This window comes from Pleurodeles waltl, chromosome 2_1 (assembly GCF_031143425.1).
Source record: "Pleurodeles waltl isolate 20211129_DDA chromosome 2_1, aPleWal1.hap1.20221129, whole genome shotgun sequence".
Classification (NCBI taxonomy): domain Eukaryota; kingdom Metazoa; phylum Chordata; class Amphibia; order Caudata; family Salamandridae; genus Pleurodeles; species Pleurodeles waltl.
Genome location: NC_090438.1, coordinates 275,276,236 through 275,292,727, shown reverse-complemented (window position 1 = coordinate 275,292,727; position 16,492 = coordinate 275,276,236). Strand labels below are relative to the sequence as shown.

At 47.5% G+C, this 16,492-nt stretch overlaps 1 protein-coding gene across 1 annotated transcript in view; it reads left to right on the top strand.

The window, feature by feature from the left end:
• Nucleotides 1–16,492, top strand: part of LOC138263236 (transmembrane 9 superfamily member 2-like) — a 696,131-nt gene that overhangs the window by 280,456 nt on the left and 399,183 nt on the right. The window contains exon 7 of the mRNA XM_069212440.1: nucleotides 3,455–3,566. Within this exon, the coding sequence (XP_069068541.1) occupies nucleotides 3,455–3,566 (112 nt within the window). The remainder of the gene's footprint in view (nucleotides 1–3,454; nucleotides 3,567–16,492) is intronic.

Genomic DNA, 16,492 nt, shown 5'->3' with positions numbered 1-16,492 from the left:
ATCCTATCACCCATTTTGCTCAAAGCCCGTTTGGTGATGAACTTTAATATGGTACTCATGAAATATAATATAATATTTGCTTTTGACTCCTTGAACACTGATCCATTAATTATTCCCACCTTTTTTGGAAAGGATAGTTATAGTTTAATTGATTCCATTTTATTTTTGGTAAATCTAAAAGTGGATAGTTGATTATACTTTATCAATATCTCCCCAGAGTGGTCATAGGCATTTAGCCTTATCAATTCACAGTGCCTTCTTTACAAAGAGACAGTTCGAGGTTAATTCTTTACCAGTGACCTACACAAACATTAAAGGGGTGATTATGAGTTGGGAAAGGTGGATAATAATTATTTTCTGTCTTCTCTACTGTTTCACTAGTAACACAATCTTTAGAGCGGTAGCTGTGTACTTAAAATGTGGTTTTCTCACTACAGAACGAATATTCAACAGTTCATCCTCTAAATCAGTGACCTCATTTAAGTAGGGAGGGTTCAAATGAGCTATTAAAATCACCTGTGGTGATGAGTTTTACCTCAGAGTGGGCAATTTCTACCGCCTCCTCCACAGAAAATAAAGTTGGGGAATCTTTACTTGACACGACCTGTTGTACATATATGTTTATAAAAGCGATGCGGACTCCAGATGGAAATGTTATAATGATGCCCAAGACAGGTGAATTTATTTGCAATATCTTGCGGAGGATAGGTAAATTATTCCTCAGTAGGGTTAACAAGGCCCCACTAGCCCTCCCAAATCTTTCTGTTGACTTGGCCTCTGTTATGAGGTTTAACCATTAAGAAATATTTTCTCTGTGACCTATGTTTCTTGGAACATGCAAATGTTGCACTTCTTGATATAAAACAGCCATTTGACATTTAACAATTTTTGTTTTGATTCCAGCCAGATTCCATGACATCAACATGAGATGACCACTAGAATTCACTTACTCTCTTGCCAATGCTACTTAGTCTTTGCAACATCCTCACAAAGTAGCGACTCTGCAAACCCTCCTGTATTGGGAGGGATGGTAGTGGCGCCACAAAAATCCACTCCGTGATGCAAGTGAGAGGTCTACACAGTTCTCCTTGCCATTATCATTCACAGGGCGTAATGAGTCCCCTTGAGCAGCATCTATATCACCATTAATAGTACCTAGTGAGTCAGAAAGGAGTATATCACTGTACACTACCATCACAGCCTTATCTTCAATATGAGTATAACTGCTTTATCCTAGAGATTCAAATATTGTCATTGATTTGATCCACCGAAGACAGTCGGTCCACTTTATCAAGACTGGAGGGCTCATACGGATATACATTTGGTCCATGATTTAGTGGCGTCAGTTGTATATGCACCAAGACACCCCCCCGCACATCTTTCACCTGAACCAATTTCTGGGAAGGATAGTTTAATTCTAATTGCTGTTAATTGTCCCTTGCTGTAGTGGCAGGTACGTAACTCAAAATTGACCAAATTGTCAACCATTGTACTAGATCTCATCTGAACTGAAATATAATAATTTGCTGACAAATTAGACGTATTTCTCTTTGCATAAACATTATCGGCCTTAACTACTGACAGGCAATTGCATTTCATCCTAAGCCAAAAGATGACAATATTAATCAGTGCTTCAGTATCTTCGTAAGAGCCCTCCTTCAGTTTGGGCACTTGTTAGGTAAATCAATTTCTTGCAATCTGAGGTGTCCTTCTTAAACTGTGGATAGATCCTCTCATCTGGACCATAATCATTGCTTAAAGAATAATGACTCGTACTTAAACGCATTCTGGTCAGGAAGCAAATAAAAAAGTCTTGGTTTTATGCTTCAACAATTCCACAAATTAAACATTTCTAGATGGCTATTAGGACACTTGAAAGCAGACGGGGTGCCAGTAAGTCTAGTGCTAGGCCCAGGATTCAAATCTGGGCAAATCAAATGCTTTGATGCAAGTCATTAGTGGCCACAGGGCCCATCCCGGAAGCACAGAAGACACCTTTATCATAAGCCCCCGATTTTTGTTGTCCTGCGAGGGATCTGCCGTCTATTTGAGGTGTCTTACAGTTGGCTAAACTTCCCTTCATTATTGGTGCTTTGTTGTTATCCTCCTTGCATCATCCCAAACACATACATCTACGATCTTCAGTCTTCGCTACAAGATTATCCCTCTTGCTGCCTACAGTGATAATTCATGTTTTAAGCTCATCTACTTTACAATGTCAGACTTCAGTGTCGGCGGCACATTCCTTTGGTATTATTCCATTTATAATCTTACTATGGGGGTTCATCACGGGCATTATTAAGTAAAGCAGTGTTTTCTGTTACAGATAATCTGTTTGAGCAAGGTATAATCCTATTAATTGTTACTTGGTGAAAGAGGTTGCCTGTGCTGAGCTACAGCAACATAAAGGGGTCAGATTGATTCAGCTGTTTCATTGGGGTGTAGGGCATTAGTCAATGGCAGAACTTCAGAACCCACTCAAAGGGCATTGACAAATTCCTTGACTTCTTAAAATGCTAGGGACCTTACTTTGCATCCCATTCTTTGCTCCTATAGTAGACTTGCCATTAAACAATTATTCTACCTCCCCAGTAAGGCTGTCAGTATCAGAGAATGTGCTAGCATTAATACTCCAAAATAGCCCAGTTACTACATGCCATAATGTCTTCCTTGGTTTCTTGGCACTATCCACTGGAGTTGCAGCATCCCCTGCTTTACGCTTCCCTATAATTATCCCACAGCATGCTGACAACTTGACAACTATGATAATTGCTCATTTACTTAATATCCGCTCAACCAGTTGGATGCCCGGGTCCTGATGGAAGAGGGTAGGCCCAGCCCAGTCTCTGCCAGTCGAAGACGTGCCTGGTTGCATCCTGAGCAGCAGGAGACTGGTCACCAATTTGTAGAAGCACCTCCAGGTGCATTGTATCTCAGTGCGGGAAGCTGGCCCAAGTGGACCATGGGGCTCGTAGTCCTGCCTGGTGCCCTCCCTGCAATTTGAATCAACAATTGTTGGTACATCCCTCTATTTGCTTCTTTGGCTCATGTAGTAGTTATTTTTCCATACAATGCAGTGAACATAATTGCCTTTAATTGTAACATTTGAGTCTAATACACAAGGTTCATAGACTTCAAAATGAAATTAACCAGTGAAACTACTTTTTCAGAGAATACATTGTGATCTCAACACAAACTGGGATCTTGTTCTGAAGTATTTCTGTAATATGTTGTAAATGTACTGCAAATATTTATATTTTTTTCATTAGGCTAATTGTCCCTCCTTTTTATTGTGTAGGGTGTAAAATACGTTTTGGAGTGGGTTTATTTGCACCGGGCAGGTGAAAGTAGTAATAGTTATAAACAAAACAGTATACAGATTTTAGCCTTTTTTCTTGTCTTCTGTGGCATTTTACTATTGAAGACTTCATCTTATTTTGTGTTTTTTATCTAGTGTTAAACATCCTTCAAAAGTCCCATTAATATGTGAAGGTCCTTCAATGGAAATTATTGACGGTACAAAAGGGAAAGTCGATGTCACCTATAGCTATTCCATAAAGTTTGAAGTAAGTCTCACATAGCAGTATATTTACTACATTATTAATGAGCATTGTAAGTCATGTTTGAATATGTTATACTTAACATTGCTGGTGGAAACTATTCTCTCTGCAGACAATTTACCTTTGTATGTCAGCCATGTAATCAGTTCAAATTCAGTTTGGCCTCGTCATTTTTATTTTAGGTATTCAGGTTTCAGCACCTGCAGAATATGAAGAATGTGATCTAAACAATTTGACATAACAGTGCTAAAAATTAGTATGAACAGCATGACCTAACGCACTCCGCCGATTGCAAAACTCTGTGTAACATGGCTGAGTTTTTTGGTCACTCCGTGAACTCTGCCCAGGCCTAATATATTCATATTGATTTCTATGATACAGATCTTGGAGCTACAAGGGACTGGGGTTCAATGATGCTCCTGGATCTAGCAGAATATAATTTCCATATTCCAATTTCTTCAGTACTCATGCAGTAACAGTAATGAAATTTAGACCTCTCCAGTTTGGAGATCTTCTCTTTCCGTTTCATGCTGCAACCTTGTTGGATGCATTGGCGAAGCCTCTCAATTGACAAGAAGCAAAGGCCTTACCTGGATGATTCCCTCCTCTACAGGGTGTCCAGGGTAAGATATTGGTTGCACTTCTGATAGTATTGAAGTTACTGCACTAGACAAAGTTTTTGCTGCTTCTCCCAAAGTCCAAACATACGCTGACCAGAAGACTCTAGTTGATTACCACTGAAAAATGAACTCAGAAAAAAGTGTTTCCTTTATTATTATTATTATTGGGGAAGACAGTGCAAGCCGTTTAATTCTAGTGGTTCCGTCGCCTGTTAGTGTCTTGCGCTTGCACTTTATTGATTCTTGTTTGAAATGGGGGCTTTGGCAGTCAGGTTACCCCCTTGTCCAAGCAAGGACCCTGACTCTAGTCAGGGTAAAGGAGAATCACCCTCAGTTAACCCCCTGTGATGGGCTGTGTTACGAGCGGATCAATCAGAGTCAAAGCAATGGTGTATTTTACTGTTTTAATTTATTCTCTGTTTAGTCACAGGTTATTTCTTTAACAATAGCGTTAAGGGTCTGAGTCTCTGGGGTTCCGGGTTCCCTTAGGGTCCTTTGTTTCTCCTAGGCTTTCCCTGGTTCCCACGTCGCCTTTTTGGTCTTCGGGAGGATGGACGTCTTTCTCTCGGATCCCAGTCAACAAAATAAAAGAAACAAATAAAGAAGCGGTGAGTATTTCTGGGGTCCTGGGTGGGGTACGGTGCTCGTGAGGATTTAAGGCAACATGCGGGTAAGTTCGTGAAGGGGTGATCGGGGTTGGGCTCTTTCAGGGTTGTGGGGTTCCAAACTGTGCCTACTTCCCCTTTTAGCCCCTCCCCTTGTTCCTTGTTCACCCTCCCCGTCCCTCCTCCTACTTCCCTGGTGCCTTTCCCCTTTACCGACTTTCCCCGTGACCCTCCCGTCCCTAGAAGGGACCGTACCTTGTCAAGCCACGACCCTCCTGGGTCGTGGCGGCTCTCGTTTCTCCGGAGCTCCTTCCGTTCCCAGCTCGCGCTCGTCGGGGTTTCCTCTCTCTCCGGTCGGGATTTCTTCTCCGCTCGTCTCCACCTCAGCCCGTACTCTCGTCGCTCTCCGCTCTTCTCTCTCTTTGCGTTCCGCTGCTCTCTCTTGTTCCGGGTCCGCCTCCCCTTTTAGTGCCCGAAGCCGGAAGTCGTCGATGCTATGTCGACGCGGCGTCTCCCCGTTGCCAGGGGAACGCTGCGCCGTTTCCGAAAACCCGGCCGAAAGATGGCGGATGCGAGGTGAGTAAGACGGGCCCTCCGGGACCCGTCTACAATCCCCTACCCTAGATCGGGGCTGTTCGAGGTCCGATGACGGAGGGAACCTGGAGAGGTAGTCGGCGGGACCTTGTAAGGAACCAGGGATATGTCGAACCTGGAACGTAAAGGGTTGTAGTTCTAAGAACCATCTCAAGATTCTGGAGTTAGAGTCTTTGTGAGCGGCAAGCCAGGTGAGAGGGGCATGGTCAGTGAACAAAACGAAGGACCTCCCTAAGAGATAATACTGTAAGGAGTCTATGGCCCATTTAATGGCAAGACATTCTTTTTCAATCGTTGGGTAATGGGTCTCTCGTGGAAATAATTTCCTACTTAGAAAAACCACTGGGTGGTCAAAACCTTCCTTATCGGGCTGTGTAAGCACGGCTCCGAGACCTACGTCTGATGCATCCGTATATAGGTGGAAAGTGTTTGAGAAATCTGGGCATTTTAGTATTGGGTCCGTGACAAGAGACTGCTTCAAGAGATAAAAGCTATTCTGTTGGAAGTCTGTAAACGGAGCTAATCTAGTAGGGTTTAGTTTGGTCAGTAGGTCTGTCAGAGGGGCAGCTATGGTGGAATAATTGGGGATAAACCGGCGGTAGTATCCTACTAAACCCAGGAACGACCGTAGGTCTTTCTTTGTTTTAGGTTCAGACGTTTGCAATATAGCCTCAACCTTGTTTTGTTGCGGTTGTAGGGTGCCATTTCCTATACGGTACCCTAAATAGGAGATTTCAGTGTTTCCCAGTAAACACTTCTTAGGGTTGGCAGTTAAACCGGCTTCCGTTAAGGCGGAAAAGATTGTATCTGGGTGGGCTAAGTGTTCTTGCCAGGTTTCGCTAAAAATGACTATGTCATCTAGGTAGGCAGCTGAGAAATTTTGGAATGGTTTTAAGATTGGATCCATCAGACGCTGGAAAGTCGCGGGAGCGCCGTGAAGACCAAAAGGTAAAAACGTAAATTGGTAAAGGCCGGAAGGGGATGAAAAGGCTGTCTTTTCCTTGGCCTCGGGGTGGAGGGGTATCTGCCAATAACCTTTGGTTAAGTCCAGGGTGGATAAATAACGAGCCTTTCCTAATTTCTCTAGGATGTCATCCACCCTGAGAATGGGGTATGTGTCAAAAAGGGAAATCTCATTAAGTTTGCGAAAATCAATGCAGAATCTTATCGATCCGTCTGGTTTAGGAACCAGCACTACGGGGGAATTCCAAGGACTATTAGAGGGTTCAATGACCCCTAAGGCTACCATTGCTTCGATTTCGGCTTCGATGATAGGCTTCCGGGCTTCGGGAATGCGATATGGACGAAGACTAATTACTTGTCCCGGGGGGGTGTTAATGTGATGGTATGTTAATGGGGTTCTTCCCGGTGTTTTGGAGAAAAATTGGGGATGTTGCTTGATTAGGGTGTCTAGTTGGGTTTTCTTAGTGTCAGTTAGCTCTCTATTAATATTGGGGTTTTCTTCCGGAGGGATTTTTCTTACAGGGTATAACTCTAGTTCCCGTTCTTGGGGATAGGAGACCAGACACCCAATACCCGTTTGGTCGGTAGTCTCTTCTACCGATTTCCATTGTTTTAACAGATTTATGTGGTAGATTTGTGTTTTCTTTGGGTGGGTGCTTATCTCTAATAGATAAGTGACAGGGGAGACTGGTCTAATAACCCTATAGGGTCCTTGCCATTTGGCGATCAGTTTATGGTCAGATGTAGGTCGCATAATAAGGACCTGTTCATTAGGGAGGAAAGAACGAACTTTGCTTCCCTTATCATAGTAGGACTTTTGCTGTTTTTGAGCCGTGACTAGGTGACTATGAACGTCTTCCCAGAGGGTTTGCAACTGCCCTCTGAGTTGATGGACATAATCCATCAAGGGTTTCCCTTCCTCTTGTTCTTCCTCCCATGTCTCTGCAGCCATATCCAGAAGGCTGCGAGGTTGCCTTCCGAAAACCAATTCAAAGGGGCTATGCCCCGTAGAGGACTGTTCGTGAGTCCGTATCGCATATAGAACCAAAGGAAGTTTCTGATCCCAGTTGCGACCGGATTCATCTACTGTTTTTCTCAACAGTGTCTTTATTGTGCGATTATATCGTTCTACCAGTCCATCTGTCTGGGGGTGATAGACCGAGGTTCTTAGCTGGGTAATCCCTAACAACTGGCATATCTGCTTCATGAGTTTTGACATAAAGGGCGTGCCTTGATCGGTCAGTATTTCCTGGGGGAAACCTATGCGGGAAAATACCGTTATCATGGCTTGGGCTATTGTTTTGGTAGTCATGCTGGCGAGGGGTATGGCTTCTGGGTATATAGTTGCATAGTCCACTATGACTAATATGTAGGTATGACCTTTAGAAGAGGGAAGGAGGGGTCCCACCAAGTCCATGCCCACCCGTTTAAAAGGGATATCAATAATGGGTAAGGGGTATAATGGCGCTTTCCTGGGCATTCCTGGCTCAGTTAATTGGCATCTAGCACATTGGGAACAGTATCTGCGTATCTGAGCATATATTCCTGGCCAATAAAATTTCCTCATCAGGTATTCTTCCGTTTTCTCTCGACCAAAATGACCTCCCCCCGGTTGATTGTGAGCTAAAAACAGTACGTGATCTCTAAATGGGCCTGGAACAACTAATTGTTGCTTGGTTTCCCCTTTTCCTGTTCTAGTTATCCGGTATAGGAGGTGTTTTTTTATAAGAAAATAGGGACCCACCTCATTAGTTATCTCTGTTCTGGCCAAATTCCAAGCATGGACAAGGGTAGGGTCCTCTCTCTGGCTCCTTGGAAAGGAGACGGGCCTGCTACTAATCTCTGCTATTAATTTAGGGACCTCCTTAGTCTTTCGGTTTTCCTGATATTGTCTTTTCCCCCGTCTTTTCTCGTTTCGCGTGAGTTTCTTTCGGTATGGAGGTACTTCTAGGGGGACATTGGAAAAAGGGGCTTCGGTCCACCACTCGGGAGTCCCAGCGGGCCTACGAACTTGGTCCAATAGGTCATAGAACCGACTATAATCGGTCCCGATGATACAGTCCTCGATTAATTGCTCCATAACCCCTATCGTAAGTATATCCCGAAAGGGGCCCCATTCTATCTTGACCGTGGTGAGGGGATAAGTTCCTTTGTCTCCATGTATACAACATATGGACACCCAGCGATTGGTGACCGAAGAACCCAAAGGGATTATATCCTTCCTGATGACCGATTGTCCACATCCTGAGTCAATTAGAGCCGAAATGACCTGTCCATTTATGGTGACCAGGTACCTAAATTTCTCATTCCCTTTTCCTGTACACAGAACTCTACGCCGGGTGACTCCGACTTCCATAGGCTCTGGTCCTTCGGATTTCCTGGGACATATCCTGGCAATATGGCCCCATTCACCACAGTGGAAACATTGCGGGGACTGCATAGGGTGGTGTTCTACGGGTGTGGGGAACCGTGTTTCCTCAGGAACATACCTGGGAGTTAGTTTTAGGGGAGGAATGGGGTTTTTTTGGAAAGGCCTCGGGGTTACGGGTTTACTTTCCGTGGACCGATGGAAAGCACAAGCCAAATCAATAGCCACCTCAGTGTTCATGTTTGGATGTTGTCGGATCCAGTTCTTAGTATTAAGAGGTAGTGAATCCAAATACTGTTCTAAGGTAATTGTCTTAATGACATCCTCCCGAGTTGTCCCTATGGGTCCCAACCACTTTTGAGCTAGGTCTTTCACCTTAAAATAGAAGGAGCGAGGGTCCTCGTTCGCACTCCATTTTATTTTTCTGAATCGTAAACGGTAATATTCTGTATCATGCCCAACCCTCCCCAGGATACTTTTTTTTATCTCCTGATAGGAGGTCGTACCATCAGGATTGGCGGATTGGTAGGCAGACTGTAGAAATCCCGTAAGCAAGGGGGCCACATACTGCCCCCAGCGGTCCTCTGGCCATTGAGCAGATGAGGCTACCCTCTCAAAATTCGTGAAAAATGAATCTGGGTCTTCTCCTCCCTGGTATTTTTGGAGGACCGAACTGGGTACGTTTGGGTGTACCTTACTGGCCGCGATTGTATTGGTTAGCTTTTGTAATGCAGTCTCATGTACTAACTGATTATTGGCTATTATTGTAGCCTGACTTTTTAAAGCCGACTGTAAGGCCTCCCGGTCCTCCTTGGCTTCTCGTTGGTGTGCTTCCCACACCAACTGCAGATGTCTCTGTCCTTCTGCAAGTTGCTTAATTATGTCCTCTAGGGACGGGGTCTCACTCATGATGAAACGCTCGTAAGCCCACCTGAGAAGTATCCCACTTCTGACACCACTGTGATGGGCTGTGTTACGAGCGGATCAATCAGAGTCAAAGCAATGGTGTATTTTACTGTTTTAATTTATTCTCTGTTTAGTCACAGGTTATTTCTTTAACGATAGCGTTAAGGGTCTGAGTCTCTGGGGTTCCGGGTTCCCTTAGGGTCCTTTGTTTCTCCTAGGCTTTCCCTGGTTCCCACGTCGCCTTTTTGGTCTTCGGGAGGATGGACGTCTTTCTCTCGGATCCCAGTCAACAAAATAAAAGAAACAAATAAAGAAGCCGTGAGTATTTCTGGGGTCCTGGGTGGGGTACGGTGCTCGTGAGGATTTAAGGCAACATGCGGGTAAGTTCGTGAAGGGGTGATCGGGGTTGGGCTCTTTCAGGGTTGTGGGGTTCCAAACTGTGCCTACTTCCCCTTTTAGCCCCTCCCCTTGTTCCTTGTTCACCCTCCCCATCCCTCCTCCTACTTCCCTGGTGCCTTTCCCCTTTACCGACTTTCCCCGTGACCCTCCCGTCCCTAGAAGGGACCGTACCTTGTCAAGCCACGACCCTCCTGGTTCGTGGCGGCTCTCTCGTTTCTCCGGAGCTCCTTCCGTTCCCAGCTCGCGCTCGTCGGGGTTTCCTCTCTCTCCGGTCAGGATTTCTTCTCCGCTCGTCTCCACCTCAGCCCGTACTCTCGTCGCTCTCCGCTCTTCTCTCTCTTTGCGTTCCGCTGCTCTCTCTTGTTCCGGGTCCGCCTCCCCTTTTAGTGCCCGAAGCCGGAAGTCGTCGATGCTATGTCGACGCGGCGTCTCCCCGTTGCCAGGGGAACGCTGCGCCGTTTCAGAAAACCCGGCCGAAAGATGGCGGATGCGAGGTGAGTAAGACGGGCCCTCCGGGACCCATCTACACCCCCGCTCACCTCCTTGGTAGCTTGGCACAAGCAGGCAGGCTTAACTTCAGAGTCTAGGTGTAAAGTATTTGACACACACAGTAACTCAGTGAAAACACTACAAAATGACACAACACAGGTTTAGAAAAATAGTTAATATTTATCTAAACAAAACCAGACCAAAATGACAAAAATCCGCCATCACAAGTTATGAATTAAAAAGCAAAAAGAGTCTTAAATACTTAGAAAACAGTGCTAACGCTGTTAGCGTGAAAAAGTACCTGGGTTGCGTCAAAATAACACTGCACAGGTGAGTGTGCGTCGGAAAAGGCCAGTAATGCTTCGATTTCTCAATCGCAAGTGAGTCTGTGCGTCGTCCCCCCTCCGGTTGGGGTGCGCCGTTTTATCTCTCCGCAGGAGAGCGATGCGTCGATCCGGACAAGCACCTCAGGTCCGGGCAGGCTTTGCTTCGTTTTTCCATGCCCAGTGAGGTTTGCGGCAAAAATCTGAAAAAACACGCTATGTGGGTTGCAACGTTATCAGCCTCCGTCAGTGGGTGTTGGGCATCGTTTCTCAAGTCGCGTGCGTCAGTCTTCCAGCCGCGATGCAGGTGGAGCGTAGATTTCAGCCGCGAAGCTGGCGGTACATCGTTTCTCAGCAGCGTCTTGGAAGGTGCATCAAAATTTTCCCCGCACGGCGGTCTGTGCATGGATTTTCAGTCTTGCTCTGCCAGCTTCACATTCCAAGGCCCCAGGAACTGGATAGGGCACCACTTGGCAGGGCAGGAATCTCAGCAGAGAGTCCAGGTGCTGGCAGGAGAAGTCTTTGATGGCCTTGAGACTTCAACAATAGGAGGCAACCTCAGGACAAGCCCTTGCAGATTTCTTCACAAGCAGGAATGCACAACAAAGTCCAGTCTTTGTCTCCTGGCACAGGCAGAAGCAGCAACTGCAGATAGCTCCTCCACAAAGCACAGTCACAGGCAGGGCAGCACTTCTTCTCCGCTCTTCAGCTCTTCCCCAGGCAGAGGTTCCTCTTGATGTCTGGAAGTGATCTACTTTTTTTAGGGGTTTGGGTGATCTTATACCCATTTTGGCCTTTGAAGTAGGCCTACTTCAAAGGAAAGTCCCTCTTGTTTGTGAAATCCTGCCTTGCCCAGGCCAGGCCGCAGACACACACCAGGGGGTTGGAGACTGCATTGTGTGAGGGCAGGCACAGCCCTTACAGGTGTAAGTGACCACTCCTCCCACCCCCAGTACAGATGGCTCATCAGGATATGCAGGCTACACCCCAGCTCCCTTTGTGTTACTGTCTAGGGAGGTGCAAACAGCCCAACTGCCAAACTGACCCAGACAAGGAATCCACAAACAAGCAGAGTCACAGAATAGTTTAAGCAAGAAAATAGCTACTTAAAGTGTCATTCTCAAACACTCAATATCAAAATCAACTTTACTAAAAGATGTATTTTTAAATTGTGAGTTCAGATACCCCAAATTCCACATGTCTATCCACTCCCAAAGGGAATCTACGCTTTAATCATGTTTAAAGGCAGACTCCATGTTAACCTATGAGAGGGATAGGCCTTGCAACAGTGAAAACCGTATTTGGCAGTATTTCACTGTCAGGACATATAAAACACATTACTATATGTCCTACCTTAAACATACACTGCACCCTGCCCATTGGGCTACCGAGGGCCAACCCCAGGGGTGTCTGACATGTAAGAAAAGTGAGGGTTTAGGCCTGGCAAGTAGGTACACTTGCCAAGTCGAATTGGTGGTTTAAAACTGCACACACAGACACTGCCGTGGCAGGTCTGGGACATGATTACAGGGCTACACGTGGGTGGCACAACCAGTGCTATAGGCCCACTGGTAGCATTTGATTAACATTCACTGGGCACCTCAAGTGCACTGTACTAGGGACTTACTAGTAAATCAAATATGCCAATCATGGCACACCAATTACAAACACATTTTATATAGGAGCACTTGCACTTTAGCACTGGATAGCAGTAGAAAAGTGCCCAGAGTGGAAAAAAAAACCCCAGCAAAAACACAGTCCAGCACACATCAACAACCTGGGAAATTGAGGCAAAAAGTTAGGGGACACCACACCAAGGATGCGATGTCTAACATGTCACCTCCCCACCCCTGACCCTGCCCCCCCCCCACCCTCCCCCAGCTGAAAGTGGGGTGCAACTACCCAACCTCATGGGGGTTCTCATCACTAAGGCGGAAGAGTATGGACAGACCATCAGCATTGGCGTGTTCTGTGCCAGGACGGTGTTCCATCGTAAAGTCCATCCCCTGTAGGGAAAGGGACCACCTCAACAATTTTGGATTCTCACCCCTCATCTTCATTAACCATCTGAGGGGCCGGTGGTCGGTCTGAACCCAGAAGTGACTCCCAAACAAGTAGGATCTTAGCTTCTTCAGCGCCCGGACCACAGCAAAAGCTTCACGCTCTATGGCACTCCACCTACGTTCCCTGGGCAGTTACCTCCTGCTAATGAAGGCTACAGGTTGATCTCTGCCCTCTTCATTAAGCTGTGAGAGTACAGCTCCTATACCATGCTCTGAGGCGTCTGTTTGCACAACAAACTCCTTGGAGTAGTCGGGTGCCTTCAGCACAGGTACTGTGCACATGGCAGCCTTCAGGGCATCAAAAGCCATCTGGCAAGGCTCAGTCCAGATCACCTTTCTGGGCTGCTTTTTTGGAAGTCAGTTCAGTCAAGAGAGCAACAATTGTGTCATACCCCTTGACAAACCTCCTATAATATCCTGTGAGACCTAAAAAGGCTGTCACTTCAGTCTGGGTCTTGGGAGGTTCCCAAGCCAGAATGGTATCAATCTTTGGCTGTAGGGGTGCCACCTGGCCACTCCCCACCTGGTGTCTCAAGTACACCACAGAACCCTGCCCTATTTGGAACCTGCTTGCCTTAATAGTGAGGCCTGCCTTTTGCAGGGCCTCCAACACTTTGCAGAGGTATTGCAAATGTTCCTCCCATGTGGAACTGAAGACAGCAGTAGGTGGCACTGAACTCATCCAGCCCAGTCAACACCTGGTTGACCGACCTCTGAAAGGTGGCAGGGGCATTTTTCATCCCAAATGGCATCACCTTAAACTGAAAGTGCCCATTTGGGATAGAAAATACAGACCTCTCTTTGGCCCCCTCAGTCAAGGCAATCTGCCAATACCCAGATGTTAAATCAAATGTACAGAGGTAATTGTCAGCTTCCAACCGATCTATGAGCTCATCAGCCCGGGGGATGGGATGCGCGTCAGTTTCAGTGGCCGCATTAAGATCCGGTTAGTCAACGCAGAGCCAGAGTTCTGAGATGGCACCAGGAGCAGCAGCCTTTGGGACCAAAACCACAGGGCTGGCCCAAGGACTGCTGTAATACTCAATAACTCCTAGGTTTAACATCTTGGATACCTCCTCCTTGATGCTAGCCCTGACCTTGTCAGTCACCCTGTAAACCTTTTGTTTAATGGGTGTGCTGTCCCTAGTGTACACATCATGTGTGCACAAGTGTGTGACCCCTGGAATCAAGGAGGATGGTGAGGCGAACTGTCCCAGCACCTGGCGACAGTCCCTCAGTCAGGGAGGGGGAGAGGTTCACTGCCTCCACAGACCCATCTTTCTCTCCTGCAGACAGGAGGTCAGGAAGAGGCTCACTCTCCTACTCCACCCGCCATCTGTCGCTAGGAGCATGGACAATTCAGTCTGTTCAAACTGCGGCTTGAGCCGGTTCATGTGCAGGACCCTCAAAGGGTTCCTGGGAGTCTCCAAGTCCACCAGCTAGGTGACTTCCCTCTTGCTCTCCACCACCTCAAATGGCCCAGTCCACTTGTCCTGGAGCGCCCTAGGCTCCACTGGGGCCATCACCCACACCTTTTGACCAGGTTGAAACTCGACCAGAGTGGCATTCTAGTCATACCAGCATTTCATATCCTCCTGGGTTGCTTCTAGATTCTCCTGTGTGAGACTCCTGAAGCGGGCAGTCTGGTTTCTCAGAGCCAGCATGTAACTGAATACATCCTGGGGGGAGGGGGGGTTACTATGAGCTTTTTCCAAAGCCTTCTTTACCAGACTTAAAGGTCCCCTCACAGGGTGGCCATAGATCAGCTCAAAAGGACTAAAGCCAAGTCCCATTTGAGGCACCTCCCTGTAAGCGAACAGAAGGCATGGCAAGAGGATGTCCCACTTCCGCCTCAAGGGCTCTGACAGGCCCACTATCATGCCCTTCAAGGGCATTGCTTTGGGGGTGGTAAGGTGTGGTGAACTTGTAGGTTACCCCACACACCTTCCACAGAGATTTCATATACGTTGATATGAAGTTGGTACCCCTATTGGACACTACTTCCTTGGGGAACCCCATGCGGGTAAAAACTCCCATCAAGGCACGGCCCGCCACAGGGGCAGTGAGTGATATTAAAGGAATGGCTTCTGGGTACCGGGTGGCATGGTCCACCAAGACCAGGATAAACCTGTTGCCCGTGGCTGTCTTGGGGTCCAGAGGCCCCCCAATGTCAATACCAACCCTTTCAAAGGAGGGGGGGGGGTACTAACAACCGGAAAATGTTGGAGGGGAGCTTTACATTTCCCCCCACTCTTTCCACTTGCCTAACAAGTTGGGGGAAGACCTACAATGAGCATCAGAATGCCTGTGCATTTGAGGCCAATAGAAGTGGGTGACAAGCCGCTCAAAGGTCTTGTCCTGCCCCAAATGACCAGCTAAAGGCACGTCATGAGCCAGACCCAGTAGGAAGGCTCTGAAGCACTGGGGTACCACCACCAGCACACAGGCTGACCCAGGCTCCAGGAACCTTAGGCTTGCTATAGAGGAGGCCTCCTCCCAGTAAATCAAATATGATCCAGGCTCCTTACCAGATGCCTGGTCTGCAGCCTACTACCTTAAAACCTCCATAGTAGGGCATGACTTCTGTGCCTCACAGAATGCTTCCCTGGTGGGCCCCCCTTTCTGCTGCCACTGTGACAACTCACGGACCTCATCATGTTCAGCCACCTGTTCCCCTGTAGTCTCCAGGGCCTCCCACTCAGGTTCAGCCTCCTCCTGGACCGTGGGAACCTCCTGGGGCTGGTTTCCCGTGCCCCTTGCCCTTCCTCCTTATGGCCAACACCTGGGCCACTCTTTCAGGCTCCAGGGTCTCCTGATCACCCTGACAGGCTGCCATAGACCTAGTGGATATATGCATACCCACCCAGGCAGACCCAACATCTCCAAGTGTGACCTGTGTTCCACCTCCTTCCAAGGGGAATCCTCGACATCATTGCCAAGCAAACAATCTACAGGCATGGTTGAACTCTCAGCTACCTTCAAGAAACCTGAGATCTCTTCCCCAGCCCTCCAACTTGGTGAAGTACCCAGGGATCTATCTGCTCTTCAGACACCAGGTGAATCCTCTCTGTAGTCACACTGGCTCCTGTGTCTGTCAGAGCATCGACCCTCTATCCATTGATGGTCACCCACTGCCTGTACTTTTTAGTGTTCTCAGGCACTAGGGTTCTCTGGACCATCTCACTGTCCCCTAGTGAGACAAGGGTCATCTCAGCTGACTCCCACTCACCTGGAACAAACTCCTACCCAAGTGCTACACTAGACAAACCCTGGGGCTGCGCACCAGAGGGTGCTGGTGCACTCTTGGGGCATTTGGGGTCCCCCCCCTCACATGACCCACTTGGTCACATGCGTAGCACTTACGTGGGGGACCCCCTGCCACAGTTTTCTCTTTGGAGAACCATGGCTTCTTCTCACTGGGGGCTTGGACTCCTTACCCTGGGAATCAGATTGGGCCCCTTTAGAGAACTCCCCCTGTTTACCCTTACCACCCCCTTTCTTCTGAGAGGGACCCTGCCCACCCTTGGCATGGTCTCCCCCATACCTCTTCTGGACCCTGGTGCTCTCCCAGCGGTCTGCTTACTGCGCAAGCTTACTGGGGT